Source organism: Podarcis cretensis (assembly GCF_951804945.1).
Source record: "Podarcis cretensis genome assembly, chromosome: 8".
NCBI lineage: Eukaryota > Metazoa > Chordata > Lepidosauria > Squamata > Lacertidae > Podarcis > Podarcis cretensis.
In genome coordinates this window covers 30,061,564-30,082,632 of record NC_137177.1, presented here as the reverse complement: position 1 = coordinate 30,082,632, position 21,069 = coordinate 30,061,564, and the positions used below count along the sequence as shown (strand labels likewise).

At 45.4% G+C, this 21,069-nt stretch overlaps 1 protein-coding gene and 1 long non-coding RNA gene across 6 annotated transcripts in view; one reads left to right on the top strand and one right to left on the bottom strand.

The window, feature by feature from the left end:
• Positions 1 to 7,742, top strand: part of LOC307222495 — a 43,883-nt gene extending 36,141 nt beyond the window's left edge. For 4 of the 5 annotated variants that reach the window (XR_013841770.1, XR_013841771.1, XR_013841772.1 and 1 more), the window contains 2 exons: positions 7,264 to 7,382; positions 7,476 to 7,742. This is a non-coding gene — a long non-coding RNA (uncharacterized lncRNA). Of the gene's footprint in view, positions 1 to 7,254; positions 7,383 to 7,475 lie in introns of those variants that run through there. The other variant, XR_013841774.1, reaches the window with a different exon arrangement.
• Positions 1,218 to 18,847, bottom strand: IFNLR1 (interferon lambda receptor 1). Its single transcript, XM_079987737.1, has 7 exons — positions 18,712 to 18,847; positions 13,093 to 13,216; positions 11,412 to 11,605; positions 10,175 to 10,323; positions 8,019 to 8,166; positions 7,221 to 7,336; positions 1,218 to 4,030 (listed from the first exon to the last, which is right to left on the bottom strand). The coding sequence occupies exons 1-7, from the start codon at positions 18,776 to 18,778 to the stop codon at positions 3,152 to 3,154; spliced, it is 1,677 nt and encodes a 558-aa protein (XP_079843863.1). The 5' UTR covers positions 18,779 to 18,847; the 3' UTR covers positions 1,218 to 3,151.
• Between the last annotated feature and the right edge of the window lie 2,222 nt (positions 18,848 to 21,069).

Here is a 21,069-nt window from a genome sequence, read left to right as displayed (position 1 = left end):
AAGAGGCAAGAGTGTGGCAGGGGGCGCTGAAAAGCACACACCAGAGGGTCAGGTTGATCAGTTTTGTTGAATCAACTGAACTACAGTCATACCTCAGGTTGCGAACACTGCGGGTTGCGTCTTTTCAGGTTGCGTCCCGTGGTGACCCGGAAGTACCAGAAAGGGTTACTTCCAGGTTTTGCTGCTCTGTGGTTTAACCCACAGTGCCACCTGCGTATCTAATGTGTCCTAAGAATAGTGAGTGCTAGCCCAACATTAGCCATGCTTCGATCCATTGAAATCCGTGGAATAGCAAACTGCTATTCTGAATGTTCTTTAGAGGGGCACAGAGGATGAGTTTATGGAACCAGAGGGGAGGGTGTAGCCTGAAAAAGTTTGGGAACCACTGTCCTAAAAGTTCTACCTCAGGGGTGAGGAAGGTTTGGCTCTCCAGAGGCTGGTGTTGGACTCCAGACCTCATCAGCCCCAGACACTGTGGCCAGTGGTCAGGGACAAAGGGAGTTGTAGCCCAGCAGCCTCTGGTAAGCCACAGGCTCCTCACCCCTTCTCCATATATGTAACAGATAGACCTTTCCTCAGTCATATGCAGGGCAGACCCAGCCTGTTAGGCCCACTTGTCGTCCTGTATGAATTGGGGGTGGGCCCTAGTACACTCTTCTTTGGGTGCAGTGGGAAGCCATTGCTTGTAGTGATGGGGAAAGCTGTGCATTTGGAAAAGCGTTATGGATCTTCTCATCAAGGAAACCTTGAGAAGCTCCCAGTGACCCCCAGGCCACATTCACACCATACATTTAAAGCACCATCATACCACTTTAACAGCCATGGTTTCCCTCAAAGAATCCTGGGAACTGTAAGGGTGCCGAGAGTGGAGTTAGCCTGAGATTTCCCTGCCCTGCTCTGGGTCGTGTTCAGTAAAAAATATTGCCTGCTGGCACTCATGGCAGCTTTATCACCGCCACTGTCAGGCTTATGAAAAATATATTGGCACCAGCAGCAGAAAAGGTGAGCCGGGGTGAGTTTCGTTCTGTATGAAAACTGTCACATACACACCCTGAGCCTCTCCTCCATTTCAAGCTGAAAGTTCTTAACAAAATGTTTGGCTCAGCCCTATTTCAAAGTGAACTTGGTTGTTCTCATCACCCCTGCGTTCCACAGAAACATGTTCAAGATCTCCCCTTTTGACCGATTGAAAAACACACACAAAGTTTTGAATAAAATATTTTTCCCCTGTAAAAGTTTATTTGTAGCCTATTTATGGCTATAAAAACATACATTATTTAGCAATGCAAATAACAATACAATTCAACATTATACACACACAGTGACACACTTCCCATTTTATTGATAGGGTTGCCAGTTGTTATTATTTATTGAATACGGCCCTATACCTGGAAGTCTCAGTTTCCAACCATATTTTTCATTCTAAGGAGAAAGACCACCTGTCAATATGCATGGAAAAGAACCACTTCTCCTGCCTGAAGAAACCAAGGGAGAAGAGCGTGCAAGGTTATACTTCAAATGTGTGCACGTGTCAGACTCTGTCACAGTAAAACTTCCTTTAGAAAATACTGTTTGAATTACCCAAAGTGTTACCAAGGGTGGGTGTGCGTGGTGGTTTCAAGCACACTTGGCTTGGCAATGTAAGGATAAAAGGGAAGGTGGGAAGCAGCTTTGGACGAGGTGGGTTTGTTTTCTCTGGAGGAATAATTGCAAAGAACTAGGGTTTGTTTTCTCTGGAGGAATCATTGCAAAGAACTAGCTGATGTCCTTGAACATAATATTCATGTCTTGAAAAGTGGGAGGCACAACACAGTAATGGAAACGTCTCCGGTTGAATGGGTCTTAATCTGGGGCTCAAGGAGAGCGGTGACGCTCGTTTTCCCTAGCCCTTATCTGAGCATGTGAGCCCCAACACTGTAGAAACATGCCCAAACAACTGCACATCAAAAGCAAAAAGGCTGTAACAACAACAAGGCGCGAGGAAAGGAAGGAACAGGGAAGGGAGCAGAAGGCTGTATTGCTTTTATTATAATACTGTGAAAACCCAAATAAAACTTTCTATCTATCCAAAGAGGGATTTACGCCAAGAAGACTCCAGATCAAACATGCCCATTGAGGGCTGCTATCTTGACCTCCATTTGCCACCTCCTCTCTCCCTCCACCTCCTTTTAAAGAGCTGGGGCTGGAGAGAGAAAGACACAAGGGAAAAGAGCCTTCCCTCCAGGTACCTGCCACACATTATCCTCATCCCAATAGCTAACCTGCTTCAGGTAATGTGGAAGAGGATAGGAAACGAGGTTGTCAGAGAGAACAATGGCTGGATTTTTTGGTTTGGACCGTCATACCTTCAGAGCAAAGCTTCTTGGCAAAGCTAGCTGCCAGCCTCAACGCAAGGTTCACAAGATTCAGCAGCCTGTAGGCTGTCACCATCAGAGGGCGACAGTGCATGGTAAACTCTGTGCAGGAGTCTTTGCCAACCTGTTGCCTTGCAAATGTTTTGGTTCACAACTGCCAGTGGCCCCACCAACACAACCCTGGCTGGGGCTGATGGGAATTGTAGCCTAAATGGGAACTGTCCAAAATATCTGGGGCACCAGATTGATAAATATATGAGGTATGTACACGCATCTAACAATATATTAACAATATAAATTAACAAATGCATTTAGAACACTTACAACAGCTTGGGACTTCAGAAGGCCTCTTGTGCTCAGCAGAGAGGATTTGTTTTGGTTCCAACAACGGAATTTAGATGTAGATCTATTTATTGTATTGACAGTTCCACCCTGTGCCCACAACATAGTTCCAAGTGAGCATATATAGGATTGCACTGTAAATTAACACATTTATTCTCCTGGCTTTCTTTGTGACTGCTGAGCTGCCCCCTGGAATCAAAGCTTTTGCTACAGCATGAGGCTAAAACTCTGAAGCAGGAGGCACCTTTCTCTTCCCACACCTTGTTCATTATGGGATGGGGGTGAGGATTAAAGGAAACAACATGAGATTGGACTGAATTGGATTCTGTATAATGGTTAACCTCCCTGTTGTAGAATTCAGATCTTTCAGTGCAAAGTTCACCACCCTGGTACTGGTGAAACGGCTGTGATCCTAAGATTCTATGACTAGGGAAATCTATTTCAGAGCATCCAAATCAGGTTCTTGCAATATAATGTGTGTGCCTCGGCCGATACCCATGGAATTTGGGTTCTGGAGTACAGCCCGATTCCAAGTCTCTGTTGTCTCCAAGCAGCCCAGGTTCTAAGGCTCCCATGCAAGGCACGTCCAGAAGAGGTATTTCATCCACGAGACTTCCACAACCACTGGAGTCCTTTTCAGAACCTCTTTCGTCTACAAACTGCTCCTCAAAATGGAACCCACAGGAGTCCTGGTTGCCTAGCATCCCAAAGAAAGGTATCTTCAAGTCCTCCAGGCTTGCACAGTTTTCTTCAGGATGACCTCTCACAGGTGTGAATTGCTTCCCAGTGGAAAGGTTAATGCCAGAACCTTCTATCAATACTGACGAGAAGTTTATATCTTCATCCCATCCTTTTCCTCCAGCAATTGGAAAGCCAACTGGAAACCTAAGGAATTCCTCCACAGAGGAACTCTCAGAACTTGAGGTCCCCTGGTTCTCTTGGAACCAAGAAGAAGACTCCCCTGTCACCCACTCTGTTGAAGCAGGGACCCCAAGCACTGTTAAATCTGGCAAATCTGACTGAGAACTTCCATAGCCGGAAGATGGCAGAGGTGCTTCCAGGCCCATGCTGACCATTTGGCAGTTCAAGCTTTTCTTCTGGAATCGAAGCACTTCCGTGTAGGGTATGGGGCTTCCGCTATCGTCATCGTCATCTTCCTCATCTTCCTCACTCTCTTCTGACGGCACAGAAGGACTCAGTGCTGAGTGTTTCTGGGGGCCAGTCCTGTTCCTCCTTCCTGATTCCACAAGTGCTACTGTACACATGATGGGATGCAACTTGATTGCTTCCCTTTCACCAATCAACAGCAACTTTGTTGGCCCTTTGGAAAAATCCTAATTAGGGAGACAGAATATGGTTGACCATTTTAGAGGCATATGGCTAGATATTTTAATTCTGGATATAACATTTATCTATTTCCTTAGTTACTTATACACTCCTTGACTACAAAAACAAAACACCCTCTAAGCAGTTAACAGGAAGTATTTAAATTATCAGTAAAAACAGTTAAACAGAATCAAAAACCTTTTTTAAAATAATTAAAATGAACAGCAAAATAGATTAAAATATGTCAACATTTCATCTTGAAGTCACCATGACATACAACTTTAAACTGACATACAACTTTAAACTAGGACTGATTATGCGAATGGTCAAAAGCTAAGGAGGTTTTCGGGATGGGGGAGAAATTAGCTTGCAAACCTACCTGGTTTGCACTTCCTAAATAAATTTTAAATTCACACTTCTCTGCATTTTGAAATGCCATTCTCCGACCAAAAGAAGTAATGTGTTGGGGGGAGTGTGAATAAAATTGCAAATATTAGTGAAAGTAACATATAAAACTTCTTTATACAATATGGAAAACTGTTGAAAAAAAATGTGTGTGTTAGGCAGCATTGCATTGAAAAAGGCATATGATAGAAGAAATGCACACTAAAATGCAGAAGAATTTTCATAATGCCTTTTTTCCCATAACACCATATATATATATATATATATATATATATATATATATATATGAATGATTTCTTGGTTTACAAAAATATGTGCAATATTCCCTTTTTCAAGTTACGTTTTCTACAGATCAGTTTCATTTGTTGTGATATATTAGTGTTACATTAGGAAGAAAAGAGGGAAAGAGGTGGAGGGGGGAGTGGTGAGTGGGGTGGGGTGGGGTCGGGTGGCAATGCTTCTGTTCTACTTAGTTATGTGTGGGGTCATAACGCCTTTTTAAAAAAAAAATGCAAAATGATGTAGAAATGTGGTGAGCTGAACTTAAGGTTGGAAAAACGAGAAATGGAGAGAAAGTAAAATTGACAGATTCATCCATCCAAAGAAATGGTGCGATAGAGCAGAAATGCATGCTTGCAAATATTTAAAATGTAGCAAAATTTCCAGCTCTACTATCCTTGCATCCCTTCCTGTCTAACAGGAGCTGTAGGCAGTAGCAACACTGTGTCACATAGAGCAAAAGTGTGTCTGGCTTAGTACAGTGGTATCTTGGTTCTCAAACTTAATCCGTTCTGGAAGTCCGTTCCAAAACAAAAGCATTCCAAAACCAAGGCTCGCTTTCCCATAGAAAGTAATGCAAAATGGACCAGTCTGTTCCAGACTTTTAAAAACAACCCCTAAAACAGCAATTCAACAAGAATTTTACTATCTAACGAGACCACTGATCCATAAAATGAAAGCAATAAACAATGTACTGCAGCCACACAATCAATCAAGCAGTAGCTGAACTGGGTTCAACACAGTCGCAAAAACAAACAAAAAAGCCGCAAAAACAAAAACAATAAATAAATAGGAAAAACAGACATACCTCAGCGTAACACTCAAAATGGAACTGTGGCACTCAAATCAGAAGTAACTCTCAAAACGGAGCATATTAGGCTTCCGAAAAAAGTTTGCAAACCAGAACACTTAATTCTGGGTTTGCAGTGTTTGGGTTCCAAGTTGTTTGAGAACCAAGGCGTTTGAGAACCAAGGCATTTGAGAACCAAGGCGTTTGAGAACCAAGGTACCACTGCATAAAGCAGCACTATCTGTTCCATATACAAGGTGTTTCAGTCCTTGGTTTCAAATGCAGTTCAGTCAGGTTCACGTCTCTGGCAAGAGGAAAGAACCTTGCCATTTGACAAAAACCACAGAACAGGGAAGTAATCTACCTTCCTCCTCCTCCTCCTCCTGTTCTTCAACATCTACACAAAAACCCTGACTGAGGTCATCCAGGATTTTGGAGTGCAGTGTGAGCAAAATGTGGGTGGCACACAGCTCTGCTTCTCTTTGACATCTGCGAGCGTGGCAGATGTGCAAGATTGGTGTGTTGTCTGGATGAGAGCCAATCAACGGAAGCTTAATCCTGACAAGGCCAAGGCACTGTTGGTTGGGGGGGGGGGGCTAGATCAAATGGATGGGATGCAGCCTGCTTTGAGTGGAGTTATGTAGCTTGGGGGTATTAATGGATCCATTACGGTTGCTTGAGGTTCAATTAGCCTTGGTGACATGGAGCACCTTTCATCAGCTTCAACTGGTGGCCCAATTGCACCCCTATCTGGACAGGGGCAGCCTAGCTTCCGTTGTCTACAATCTGGTAATCTCTAGGTTGGGTTACTTCAATGTATTATTTGTAAGGCTGCCTCCACAGTCAGGGACGCGGGTGGCGCTGTGGGTTAAACCAGAGAGCCTAGGACTTGCCGATCAGAAGGTCGGCGGTTCGAATCCCCGCGACAGGGTGAGCTCCCGTTGCTCAGTCCCTGCTCCTGCCAACTTAACAGTTCAAAAGCACGTCAAAGTGCAAGTAGATAAATAGGTACCGCTCCGGCGGGAAGGTAAACGGCGTTTCCGTGTGCTGCTCTGGTTCGCCAGAAGCTGCTTAGTCATGCTGGCCACATGACCCGGAAGCTGTACGCCGGCTCCCTCAGCCAATAAAGCGAGATGAGCGCCACAACCCCAGAGTTGGTCATGACTGGACCTAATGGTCAGGGGTCCCTTTACCTTTACCTCCACAGTTAGGAAACTGCAGCTGGCACAGAATTCCAAGTCCAGATAGTGAACCAATTTTGGTATGTCTGCAGTCACTACCAGTTAAGTCTCCAAGCTCAATTCAAAGTGCTAGATTTGACCTATAAAGCCTTATGTCGCTCAGGACCCCAATATCACAAGGACTGCCCTCTTCCCACATGAACCAATCCAGAACCTGACAGTCATCATCAATGGTAGGTCCAGAGGGTGGCAGTACAAGAAAGGGCCTTTTCCATGGTGGCTCCCCACTTCTGGAATGCCCTCCCCACGCCTGGCGCCATCTTCATCAATTTTTAAGGGCCAGGCTTTTGGCTCTTGATTTGAAGGGCTTCAGGTATTTGTGCCCTTTTAGTGGAAGACTTGTTTTTTATTTGTATAGCTGTGTTTTTAGATTTTTATCAGCAGTTTGTTATACTTGAGTTTAGTGTTTTGTTTTTTGTAAGTTGCTTTGGGTCACTTTTGTGGGGAAAGTGATAAATAAATAAATAAATAATCATCCCATACCAAAGCTTGAGGCATCTTGATTGGATTATTCATCTTTTTGTAGCAGCAGAAGACAATAAAGGCACCAGCAGGGAGCATGAGTAGCAATGGAACAGCAACAAAGACCCAGTTTTCTGCTGCAGAAGAAAGCAAACAAACGAAGCAGTTAATACTGTATTTGGGGTAAGTTCTTCCCCTTTCTCCAATTCAATCTGTTTTATTGTTCCATTCTTCCTGGTCTCTTAATGAAAAGTGGTGTTTTTTTGTTTATCACAGACAGAATGAAATTTTCACTGAACCAGGGAACCAGGCAGAGGGCCTTCTCGGTAATGGCGCCTGCCCTGTAGAACGCCCTCCCAGCAGATGTCAAGGCAATAAACTACTATTTTACTTTTAAAAGACAACTGAAGGCGGCCCTGTTTAGGGAAGTTTTTAATGTCTGTTGCTGTATTGTTTTTAATATTCAGTTGGAAGCCGCCCAGAGTGGCTGGGGAAACCCAGCCAGATGGGTGGGGTATAAATAATAAATTATTATTATTATTACTGATAAAACAATGCTTCCTTGGCACACAATGTCTCTGGATATATTCCTGGAATGTGGGGCTACCCAATATGAGGCCACAGGGATCTGTTCCCATCTACATAAAGAGGCAAAGATATCTACTTTAGCTGTGTGATCACAATGCAACTTCAAACATTCATTTGCACCCATTTAAACTGCATGTGCACAAGTCTGTCCTGCACGTGCTGGATCAGGGCAAGTATACAAAATGGACAGTACAGTCTTCGCACAGGCGCCCATTTCCTCCTTCCCTGTACCTTTTTCATGCAAGAGAGTGCAAACTGGTTTCGAGTAGTTGCTCCATTTTTCACTCATGACGGCACGGGCACGGAAGCAGTATCTGCCACTGCTCCAGTGTGTCGTGTCAAAGCCCAGAACATTCTTCTTCATCTCAGTGTAGTTCCTCTGGCAGATAAGAAAAGCAAAGGGGGTTGAAATCGACAGTCTCAGGGACTATGCTGAGGAAGGCTGCACTGAGGAGGAACGGTGGGAGCCTTCCCCTCCCCCTGCTCCTGATCAGGATCCTGAATCTTCCCAGGAGCAGGAGGACAGCATAGATTTGGAACAGTGGTTTGCAGAGGGGCATAGTTCTGAAGGCAGAAGCTGGGAAATACTGGATGGGGGGCAGCTAGGAGGAGAAGAACTGGGAGAGAGAGAATTAACAGACTCACTGTCGCTTGAAAGCGTTCATTTGCTCAGCCCAAGGTCAAGAAGAGCAGGTAAGAAAGCACAGTGGTTGCGAGCTCAGGTTGCAAGACGCGGTAGTGATGTGGGTGACTAGGGAGGAAGTGGGTGGAACCCTTAATTGGGAGCACCTTCATTTCGATGAATGTATTCTTTGTTCTCTCACTGTGATCATTAAAGTTTCTAACTGGTAAGAGACTCCTTTCTCTTTGTTCTGCTTATCTTTTGCCAAAAGGGGGAAGGTTTCATGGTCCAGGTTACAGGCAGTCGGAGTCCCGGCTCGGTACGTCGGGACCGGGGTAGAGGTCGGGAAGCAGGAATCAGCAGTCCAGGGGTCCACGAATCAGGAAGCCAAGAGTCCGAGGGTCAGGAAACCAGGAGTCAGGAAGCCACAGCACAGCTAGATGGGTAGCATGTTGCTGTGGCAAAGAGCCAGAGGGAAATGCTGGTCTTATATACCCCTCCCGGCCCTTGCCACCAGGTGCTACAAGTCTTCTGTCAAGCCTCACCTGTGCGGCCGTGCCTTGCCCTTCCAGGCCAAACTCAGGAAGGCCCCAGTCCTGCGAGGCCCTACCAGTCACAGGGCCCGGCTCCTGCACACACTCCGAACAGAAGGAAGCCAATTCCCTGAACAGACAGGGATATCAGCAAACATAAACTTTGGCTGAGACTAGGGTTGGAGAGGGGGGGATGCTCAATTTTTATTTTACATTTAGAAACTTGCATTTCATTGGGAAACCGGGGGCAAATTCACACTTTTTTTATACATATAAAACACAAACTGAAACACAGCGAGTGTTTGAAAATTTGTGCTTTCTGAATTTCACCATGCACTTCTCCAGCCAAATAATGTGTACAAAAATGCATACCTTGTGGAAGTTGAAAATAACAGACAAAAATGCATTATAGGAGGGGAAATGGGGTGGCAAAAATGTGTAAAATAGTCAAAGTGGCATGCAAAATGTGGTTAACAGGAGAAACGTGCACTAAAATACTGACAAATTCTCACAAGAATTTAAAAACAATGGAGGGGATAAATTGCTTCAGAAATGCAGAGAACTGGACTTAAGGTTGGAAAAAATGAGAAACTGAGTGGAACTGAAATTGACAGACTTGCCCATTCCTTGTCCACCAAGAGGCATTAGCATGGTTCAAGAATGATTTCAAGCCAGGCAAAAAACAGCTGGGGTGCAAGACAGGGCCAGTGAGGGGGTATGGCCTGGGGAGAGTGTTATGTACTGAAGTTCTCACCCTGGGCCAGCAGGGGGATACTGTAGATCGTTATGCAAATGAGGGATTGAAAGTGACGTTCAGTGATTGGATAGTTTTAGAAAATTGTTACAGTTATGTTGTACTGGAGCTCTATATAAGCAGGCTGACTGAACCCTTCATTTCAGTTCTGTTCTGGCCTGTTCACGCACAACTTAACAGAGAGTACCAAGGGCCAGACAGAGAGGCTTGGAGGGCCACATTCAGCCCCAAGGCCTGAGGATCCCCACCCCTGGTTTAAAGTATACACCAGCACTCCCTGCTGCAGCTGCACTTTGAAGAGGTCCACTGCACCACACACAGGAGGCTTTTCAATGGAAGGAAGGGTGGGATACAAGTTTAATAAGCACTCCCTAAGCAAGCCCTGAAATGAGGAAGGATTGTTAAATGTAAATGACAATGACTTTCAAGAAGGACGTCTGCAGATGATTTTGAAGTTGCATATCCACCACCTACTTACTGGTTTCCCTGCTCCATCGATGCCATACTCCAAGTCATAGGTCAGGTCTTGAAATGTGGCCTTTGCACAGGATGGGTAGGAGAAAGCAATGCTCACATCAAGAGCATTTTCAGTCTTTTTCAGTTGCAGAATTGGGGGAGCAAGTTCCACTGGAAACGATTGGACAGATGTTAGGGCAATATTGAGAGAGACAGAGAGGAGTAAATACCCCCACCCCCAAATGCTTGGTTGTTGCCAATGTATTCCACATCTCAATTATGCAATAATACACATCATTCCGCTTTATCTGTCATTCTGCAATGCTTCCTGAATGATACCACATTACTACTGTCCGGTACAAAACTCTTGAGCTATAGAGCAACAAAACTGGGACCCAGAACGTGGTATAAAAAGTTACAGGATTTCAGCATGTGCTGACTGGAAATGAAGGCAATATGCTTGCTCTGAAACTTTTGCAGGTACAAGTAGTATTTTGAAGAGAGATTGCATATAGACACCTCAGTGCCACCCTGAGCACAAATCATCATGAGTGTCTGGAATCGTCCTAAAATTCCTGCTCATTTATGGGCCTGCCAGGTAAGCTACCTGGGCCTTTCTAAACCACAGGTTCCCCAACCTGGTGCCCTCCAGATATTTTGGACACAGTTCCATGTCTTTCTGCTTCACTGCCAATGAGTGCCAGGTTGGGGAAGGTTAATCCCATCAGGTATGTTATGTACTGAGCTGAATAGGATCCAAAAGGCAGCAGTCTGATTGGTCCTAGAACAATAGGGTTCAGAATGCAGCAGTCTGATTGGTCCTAGAACAATGCAGCAGTATGATTGGTCCGCAGGAGCAACCCAATCCAGCTCCAGGTGGAAGTGAATCTACAACCTGATTGGCCCACGGGAGAATCCCGGAATTAGCCAATCACGTGTGGCCCATTGTGTAAATAATGTATATAAAGCAGATATTTTGGGGGAACTTTCATTCCTCACTACTATGAGCTGAATAAAGAGCATGAAATCCACACTTGACTCTGAGTATATTTCAAGGTATTAGTGTTTTATCCCTATCTGCCAGGCTGTCTGGAGAGAAAGGAACCTCTGGCCTTATAAGAAGTTCCCCTCCTCTCTTTCACTTATTAGGTCTTCTGGGACAGAATTGTGAGCAGAACCTTCCATTTCACAAAATAACAATTGGCAGCATTAGTACAACCGCCCTCTGCACCTTGATCTCAGGGTCCTACCAGCCATACCTTGAACAGTGTAGTCAATATTATTCAGTTCCACCCATTTGGAAGAGGCCATCCCAAAGTTATTCTTCATCTGAGCTTTCACATGGACTGAGTATCTGTTGTCCAGTTCTGGAGACATGCAAGTTATGTTGCAGACTGTTTCAGAGATGTCCCTACAGGGTAAGAAGTCGTCCCATTGAAGTCCGTAAGGCTCCCTGCAGGAAGAAGCCACAGCGGTGGCAGGTTAGTATTCAGATTCACATGAGGATGTGACGATTTCAATTCTGAAGAACAGTCAGCAGCCAATTGTCGCCAGGGGTGGAGATTAGATGTGGCTTTGCCAATACTCAGTCCCTAAAGGATTGTCTTTGTTTTTAAATGACAAGCTCAACAAAATATCTGAGAAAGTGTACCATTCTTTATAGACGTATGATTTAGAAGAGCTGTCATGAAACAAAATAACCTTGCCTGCATAGCAATTTTTTTACAGAATATAAATATGGTTTATATGCAATATAAACATACATATACATACACATAAAGGCCACATTCACGCTATATATTTAAAGGACTATGTTGTCATTTTAAACAGCCATGGCTGCCCCCAAAGAATTCTGGGAAGTGCAGTTTGTGAAGGTGCTGAGAGTTGTTAGGAGACCTCTGTTTCCCCTCACAGAACTACAGTTCCCAGAGTTCCCTGTGAAGAGGGATTGATTGTACCGAGAACTGTCACTCTGTGAGGGGAATAGGGCCCCCCTAACCACTCTCAACACTCTTAACAAACTACAGCCCCCATAATTCATTGAGGGAAGCCATGACTGTTTAAAGTGGTACAACAGTGCTTTAAATGTATGGTGTGAATATGGCCATACTTGTTTCCTGTTTTGTTTAATGTGTGCATGTAACTATGCGCTTCACCCCAGAAATATATTGTCAAAGGATAAAAATGGAATGCCCAACCCAATAGCACTGTAAATTTCCAAACCAGTCTGAGCCTGACCTATGGACTAGGCCGTTCTGACAAGCGACTGGTGTTACACAACTTATTCAAGTCAAAGGCCACTTCAGGCCAAAGCTATTTTTGCAGGTGGGCTTCCATTGCAAAACACCAAATACAAGTCATGCAATTAATGAGTATTTGGCGTTCTTGGACAAAACACACACACACACACACACACACACACACACACACACACACACTTACTGCAGTAAGGAAAGTGATGGGGAAATGCTCTGGAAAGTGTGGGGTGACAATTACTTCATGTGACATTGGATAAGCTCCCTGCAATGAACACTCAATAAATGGTGGGCATGACAGCACCGCCCTGTAAACTTTGTGCAAACAAATCAGGTGTGAATGCTCAATAAGCAGGTCATCTGGGAGACTGTCCTCCCCCCATTTTCTCTCAGAGGTGTGTGAACCTAGCTCATCCTGCACAAACTAGAAGATGATTTTTTTAATTGGGAGACATAAACACACCCACTGCCTCCAATTTCTTATGTGCTAGTAATATCCCAGAAAAATCAAGTGGAAATTATAGTCCAGCCTTTCCAAATCTGGTATCGCTCAGATGTTTTGAACTACAACTCCCAGCAGCCACAGCTGCCAGCAAGTTGGTGGGAATTGTAGTCCAAAACATCTGGAGGGCTACCAAACTGGGGGAAGGTTGTTCTAGCCATTGCTCTTTTCTTTGATGCTCACATCCATTGAACAGTGTAGGTTACTCCAGGAAGGTCATCAGCAGCTGGCAGCCATGTCAAGAACAGATGGAAATCCTTCGACACGAGCGTCAGATTTTGAGGAGGTGATAGTAGGAATTCTTGGCCTGTTGGAAAGGAAGACTTCCTTAAGTGTCCTGGGGTTCATTTCGTCTTCACAAGGCTAGCCCAAGACTTTTCCTTGCTCAGGCAGAAGATCCAAAGGACAACCACCCTACTATTAATTCAGATAAGGCAAAGCCCACAGGGAACATCTGTGAGGAAACCTCATAATCTGGATGAGAATCCCAACCTTTGGGCCTCATTTATTCATTACCTGAGTTGGTAGTATTCTTATTAATATGAATTAGTTGCATTCTTGCACTCAAGTGCCTCAAAGCAAATCACACGGTTAAAAAAAGAACATAACAAAAACATTAAAATCAATTTTAAAACAGCAATAAACAAAAATTAAAACACTCTCCCAATAACCTATTTAAAAGAACCTTTCCTACCATCTCACCTAAATGCATTTCAAGTGCAGACAAAGGCTGGAACTGTGGAGTAGCTTTAGTACATATGATATGGGCCTGCCTAATGGTTACCCCTCTCTGGTCGGAGGTCCTCACACTTGTTGAACTAATTCTAGAGAAATATTTGACATTAGTGGATGTTGAACTGTATCTCGGTGTAACAGGACCTCACTGAGGGGCAGAAACTGGATTCTGCGGGTGCTGACGCTGCAGTACAGTGGTACCTCTATGAACTTAAGTTCATTCCGGAGGTCTGTTCTTAACATGAAACTGTTCTTATCCTGAGGCGCGCTTTCGCTAATGGGGCCTCCCGCTGCCGCTGTGCTACTGGCGTGCGACTTCCGCTCACATCCCAGGGCAAAGTTCGCTACCAAGAGCATCTACTTCTGGGTTAGTGGAGCTCATAACCCGAAGCGTTCGTAAGGGGGATGGTATGTAACCCGAGGTTCCACTGTATTGGGAAGAACATCTCTTACCCCCAATTGTACAGCCATCAAACGTTCTGTTAACATTGGCAGCATACAAGCGGGCAGGTTTACACAGGCGGCGGCAGGACAAGAAGTTCTGACATTTGGCCTGCGTATAAAGGCTTATTTGCCTGAACTGGAGTTGAGCAATGGGCTTCTTCATCTAAGGTGGTTTGTTGAATTTGGGGGCTAGAGCAATAACCCCTGGCTTTCCCTTGTGTGTCTCTTTGTATGCGTGTGGATAAATGGATGATACACACGAGTGCCTGTCTTTTTGGTGCCTAACATAAACTATAAACAATAGTGATTTTTAGAGTGCTGCAGGGGAGAGAAAGGATGGTCACGACAAAGACAACCAACCTGTGTAAACCTGTGTCTGCTCAGCACGGTGAAGCCTGTTTCTGGGTGAGGCAATAAATCTATACAGTGGTACATCGGGTTACATACGCTTCAGGTTACAATACACTTCAGGTTACAGACTCCGCTAACCCAGAAAAAGTGCTTCAGGTTAAGAACTCTGCTTCAGGATGAGAACAGAAATCCTGCTCCGGCGGCGCAGCAGCAACGGGAGGCCCCATTAGCTAAAGTGGTACTTCAGGTTAAGAACAGTTTCAGGTTAAGTACGGACCTCCAGAACGAATTAAGTACTTAACCTGAGGTACCACTGTACTTGGGCTAAACCGCCTCAGACTGCAGGGTGGCAGAGCAGAGTTAAGTGTCATGTGACTGAATGCTCCTCCATGGGGGAAAAAACAGTTGGGGAAAGGTTGTAGCTCAGTGGTAGTTCATCTACTTTGCAATCAGAAGGTCCCTGGTTCACTTTCTGGCATCTCCAGTTAGAGTTGGGAGACAGACTCCCTGTCTGAAACCCTGGAGAGTGGCTGCCTGCCAGTGTAGACAATATGGAGCTAGGATTCAGGATAAGGCAACTTCCCCCATTCTCTGAGCATTTTCACACAAATATGCCCTTCTGCACAATTTGTCCTCACAACAGCTCTGTGAGGGAGAGGGATTGGCCCAAGGGCTGCTAACCACTATCTATTTCAAGGCTTTCCGTAATGATGCCCAGGGAATGTGTCATGCATACATAGCGATGGCTTCTTAGAGAATGATCCCAAGCTATGAACTCATGCAATACAACAATTTTGCCTTTTTAAAGGGGAAATGTGATTGCAGTTGCAATTATCCAAAACGGGAGCACTGTAGACTCCCATTAAAAGGTAAAGGGACCCCTGACCATTAGGTCCAGTCGCGGACGACTCTGGGGTTGCGGCGCTCATCTCACTTTATTGGCTGAGGGAGCTGGCGTACAGGTCATGTGGCCAGCATGGCAAAGCTTACGGAAACGCCGTTTACCTTTCCGCCGGAGATGTACCTATTTATCTACTTGCACTGTAATGTCCTTTCGAACTGCTAGGTGCACAGGAGCTGGGAGCGAACAACGGGAGCTCACCCCGTCGTGGGGATTCAAACCGCGACCTTCTGATTGGCAAGCCCAAGAGGCTCTTTGATTTAACCCACAGCACCACCCGCGTCCCATAGACTCCCATTATACAGCTGCAAATAAAACACTTCTAAGTGTGCTTCAAGTGCACCAGATGGCGATGGTGAACCTTACAGAAAATTCAAAGTATGTTTTAAAAAAAGCATTTTCAGAACTGTTATGTACTGAGTTGAATAGGATCCAAACTGCAGCAGTCTGATTGGTCCTAGAACAATAGGATCCAAATTGCAGCAGTCTGATTGGTCCTAGAACAATAGGATTCAGAATGCAGCAGTCTGATTGGTCCTAGAACAATGCAGCAGTATGATTGGTTGGCAGGAACCACCCAATCATGCTCCAGATATAAGTGAATCCACAACCTGATTGGCTTACAGTAGAATTCCAGAATTAGCCAATCATGTGCAGCCCATTGTGTAAATAATGTATATAAAGCAGATACTTTGAGGGGACTTTCATTCATTCCTCCTCACCACTATGAGCTGAATAAAGAGCATGAAATCACTTTGCGACTCTGAGTATATTTCAAGAACGATTTTTGTATATGTGTAGATTCCATCTACTACGTCAATATCCATCTTTGGTCAGGTGTTTGTCTACCCCACATTGCAGCTGCTGAGCAATTTGGATAAGGAAGTGGGGGAGAATACAAACTTATTCGCAAAACGATATTTTACTAAACTTCCCTATAGGGCAAATATATGTAATTGGAAAGCGCCCAAACCACCCAGCAGGAAATGATAGTCTAGTATATATATATAAAAGGGAAGTGAAGATTATGCAAAAATGATCAGATCAAAAGAGAGACGGTGAAGGTTAGAACCAATCTTGCACAGCTGCCTGGCACTATCCCATTTCATATGTTGAAACACCCAGTTGATAACTTTAGGGCCATATCTGGAATTCTGTGACTGAAATTCTACAAAGCTTCTTTTGGAAAAGTATCTGCGGGGTGTCTGTGATTTGGACAGGGGCACTGCAAAGAAGTGAGAGTCCACTTCCGCACCCAAATGCTGAAAACTCACTTTAAAAAACCCAGTGCCTATTTACCTGTTAGGGAAAGTCCATAGGTGCCTGTAAGTTTCCCTTAATGGGGTGTGTAGCAGCCAGAGTTAGTATGTCCCATTTCAGTGCACCACCCCCACCAAAGCATACCCTCCCTAGGTTACGTAGTGACACAAAGCAGCAATCGTGACAGCAGGTACTGACAAGATCTTGCGCTCACCAATGCTGTGGCATTTGTTAAAGGGGCTGAGAGTTGTTGGGTGGCTCCTATTTAATTCAGAGAGCTACAATTCCTACAGTTCCCCAGGAAGGAGGATTGGTTGTTAACCACCCTGGAAGTTGTCTGAATAGGCCTGTGGAACGCACTCCCACCAGATGTCAAAGAGAACAACAACTATCAGATTTTTAGAAGACATCTGAAGGCAGCCCTGTTTAGGGAAGCTTTTAATGTTTGATGTATTTCAGTATTTTAATATTTTTTTGAAAGCCGCCCAGAGTGGCTGGGGAAGCCCAGCCAGATGGGCGGGGTATAAATAAATTATTATTATTATTATTATTATTATTATTATTATTATTAATAGGAGCAGCCAACGTGTTGCCCTCCATTTGTTGCTTGGAATACAACTCCCATCATCCCAGGTCATAGGCCACGCTGGCAGGGGTTGATGGGAGTTGGAGTCTGACAACATCTTGAGGTCACCACATTTGAATAGGCTAGGGTTACCAGATGCCCCCGTTTCCCGGGGACAGACCCCAGATTTGCAAATCTGTCCCTGGACAAATTCCATCCCTGGATTTCATTAAACGTCCCTGGGAAATGTGACATTCTGCTCTCCTGGAGTAAAATGCAGCTGTAGGGGTGGGAAGATAGTTTTTGCGCAGGCAGAGGCAGAGGTGGTGGGGGGGGGTCGAAAAGTGCAAAAGAAGGGCTTTGCACCTTGCCCAGCAGAGAAATTGTGTGCCTTGCATCCCTCCTGGGCAATGGCACGCCACCTGCCCGTGACTCCCGAGCCTCCCCCGATCTCCTGCCCCCTTTGTTTTGAGAAGTCACGAGTGGGCGGCCGTTGCCCAGGAGGGGTGCAAGGTGCGCAGTTTCTCTGCTGGGCATGGTGCAAAGCTCTTCTTTTGCACCCTGTGAGACTCTCAAAATGAAGGGGGAAGGGGGCAGGAGATCAGGGGAGGCTCGGGAGTCACGGGCAGGCAGCGTGCAGTTGCCCAGGAGGGGTGCGAGGGGCACGGTTTCTCTGCTGGGCAAGGCACGGAGGGGTGAGATGACTTCGATCCCCTTGGCCAACTGCAGCGGCGCTGGAGTTGGTGCAGAGCCGGGCAGCTGAGTGTGAGAGAGAGCGTGAATGAAAGCGTGTCCCCAACGGCCAGGAACTGCAGAAGTCAAATTGGAGCAGGGAAGCCTTATGTTCTTTTAAGTTGAGGGTGCTTGAGTTGAGGTACCTCCATTGCAGGGGGTTGGCCTAGATGCCCCTCAGAGGTCCTTTCCAAATCTGTGATCATCCCACGGTCGTATTCTCAGACTCTGCTTCCAACTCCATCCCCCTGGTTTCTCTCCTCTTCTGGACTTCTCAAGACAGCAAAACAGCTGACGTATAGATGTAATTGGGGATAATAAAGTATGTATTTTTTATATTTTTTTAAAAAAGTGTCCCCAGATTCATTGAAAAAAATCTGGTAACCATAGAATAGGCCCTTGCAGAGGGTTCCTTCCACCGTGCAGAAGCTCAAAGCATTCAACACTGCATATGGCAGCCCTCACAGCCCTGCTGCCCTTCCAATGCTTCCGACTGAAACTCCCATCGGCCCCAGCCAGTGTGTGAGAAAAAGGAAATCTTTTTACATCCCATTTTTAGCCAGACATTCATTCCCACATCTCCTTTCGCCCTGCTGCCTTTTCCCATCTGAGGGTTCTCCTTCCACACTGACAGACCGACAAGCTTGTTCCTTGCCATAAATCGTTACTCCCTGTCAAATCCGGCCAGCAGCAGAGAGGCTTTGACAAAGTGAACCCAACAGCAGGGTCTCCTTTTTAGACTTTGCACCCTTTGGAGGATAACCCAGCAAACGTATGAGTAGAAACGAAAGAGCCAGAGGGAATTTGGGCTTACCAACTGTCCCTGAAGCCTGTCCAAAGGAAGCCAGCACCACAAGACAACAGACCCTCAGAAGAGACATCCTGGAAAGGAGCGCAGCAGCTCATGTTTGGGCCAGGAACTTCTGTTTCTTACTTTCACTTTGAGGTTTCCTGGCAGGAAACAGCACCTGTGGCACACATGCCAAAGCACAGCAGCCCCCTAGAGGACAGGAAGCACATTTACTTGCTGGATGTACATAAAAAGGCACCTTTGGCTGTTGTACTTAAGAGCCTGCTGCACTAGCCATCCCTGAAGTGTCTCTCTATCCCAACCCTTGCAGGCTTATTCGCTTGCTGCTGTTGGTATTGTTCATAGAATCATAGAATCATAGAGTTGGAAGAGACCACAAGGGCCATCGAGTCCAACCCCCTGCCAAGCAGGAAACACCATCAGAGCACTCCTGACATATGGTTGTCAAGCCTCTGCTTAAAGACCTCCAAAGAAGGAGACTCCACCACACTCCTTGGCAGCAAATTCCACTGTCAAACAGCTCTTACTGTCAGGAAGTTCTTCCTAATGTTTAGGTGGAATCTTCTTTCTTGTAGTTTGGAACCATTGCTCCGTGTCCGCTTCTCTGGAGCAGCAGAAAACAACCTTTCTCCCTCCTCTATGTGACATCCTTTTATATATTTGAACATGGCTATCATATCACCCCTTAACCTCCTCTTCTCCAGGCTAAACATGCCCAGCTCCCTTAGCCGTTCTTCATAAGGCATCGTTTCCAGGCCTTTGACCATTTTGGTTGCCCTCCTCTGGACACGTTCCAGTTTGTCAGTGTCCTTCTTGAACTGTGGTGCCCAGAACTGGACACAGTACTCCAGGTGAGGTCTGACCAGAGCAGAATACAGTGGCACTATTACTTCCCTTGATCTAGATGCTATACTCCTATTGATGCAGCCCAGAATTGCATTGGCTTTTTTAGCTGCCGCGTCACACTGTTGGCTCATTATTGTTCATGACATTTATATCCTGCCCTTCCTCCAAAGGATCCCAGGGCAGCAAACACATCAAGACTAAAACTGCAACTCAGACTTCTAAAAACAGACCTCTAAAAGCAATCAGGATCCCCAAGGATGTGCTGTACGCTGTGCCGGATTTACGTATAAGCTAAACAAACTATAGCTTAGGGCCCCACTCTCTTGGGGGGCCCCTAAGAATTTAAAGGAAAAAACACTGGATGTACATTTCCAAAATATAAGATAAAAAGCAAATAAAATAAAACCTACATACAGCAACAGTGTTTTGTGTTGTGTAGGCTCCTGTGATGTAAGTAATGGGCCCCGCCTGCTAGCCTGCTCCCTAAAATATCACTGGTTTGCTCATTTCTATAGCAATTACTTTGATAAAATACATATTTTGTTATGTGCAAATGGCTTTAGATTCTTATTAGGTCCATAAATTACCATATAGCATATATTCAACACAAAAAACCAGTGACAATTTGTTAGCTAGACCTATAAAGGGCCCCATTACCTTCAGAAGCTTAGGGCCTCATCAAACTTAAATCCGGCCCAGGTTTTACGGGGAGCTGGCGTTCGGCACTGGACCAACTCTGCGCTACAAAGATGTCTGCAAATGTGCTATGAACCCTGCCTTGTGGGAATCTGTTGCAGACGACTGCAGTGCCTGGAAACAGGCAGTTGAGTCCATAGCTGTCAACTTTTCCCTTTTCTTGCGAGGAATCCTATTCGGAATTAGGGAATTTCCCTTTAAAAAAGGGAAACATTGACAGCTATGGTCGAGTTGTGTATCCATAGCAGTGGCCCGAGGAGAAATGACCACTGGGGAGGAGCACAGAGAGAAGAAACGCCATCTGCAGCAGCGCAAACAGATGCCTTCATCTGCCCCAGCTGCAACAAAGCATGTCTCTCCCACATTGGTCTCTACAGCCACAGCGGGCGCTGAAACTGTCCAACAGCTTGACCCAAAGGCGCACTCCTCCATTGTCTCCCGAGACAGGCGGATGTCAACAAGTCTCAAAACTAGTAATTCAAGGTGGCCAGAGAGAGATCTTTCTGCCATCAAATGCCTGGGTAAATTTCTTTCACAATCCCACCGTCTTCAATACACTGTATCTCAACAACTGCTCTCTTTAGTGCTCTGCCTCCTTGTGGTGGAATGTGTGGATTTCCCCAAACATTCCCTTTGGCCACTAGCCAGAGACAGCTGCAAAGGACACGATCCACGTAAAGCACTCTTATACCACTTCAGCAGTTATGGGGCCTAGAGGTGGGGGAGAAATTCTATGCAGTTCTCATTTTAAAGGAGGATCCATCCAATCTGTAGTTTTCCAAAACAATATGTGAACCAAACCACAGCCATCCTTCCAAA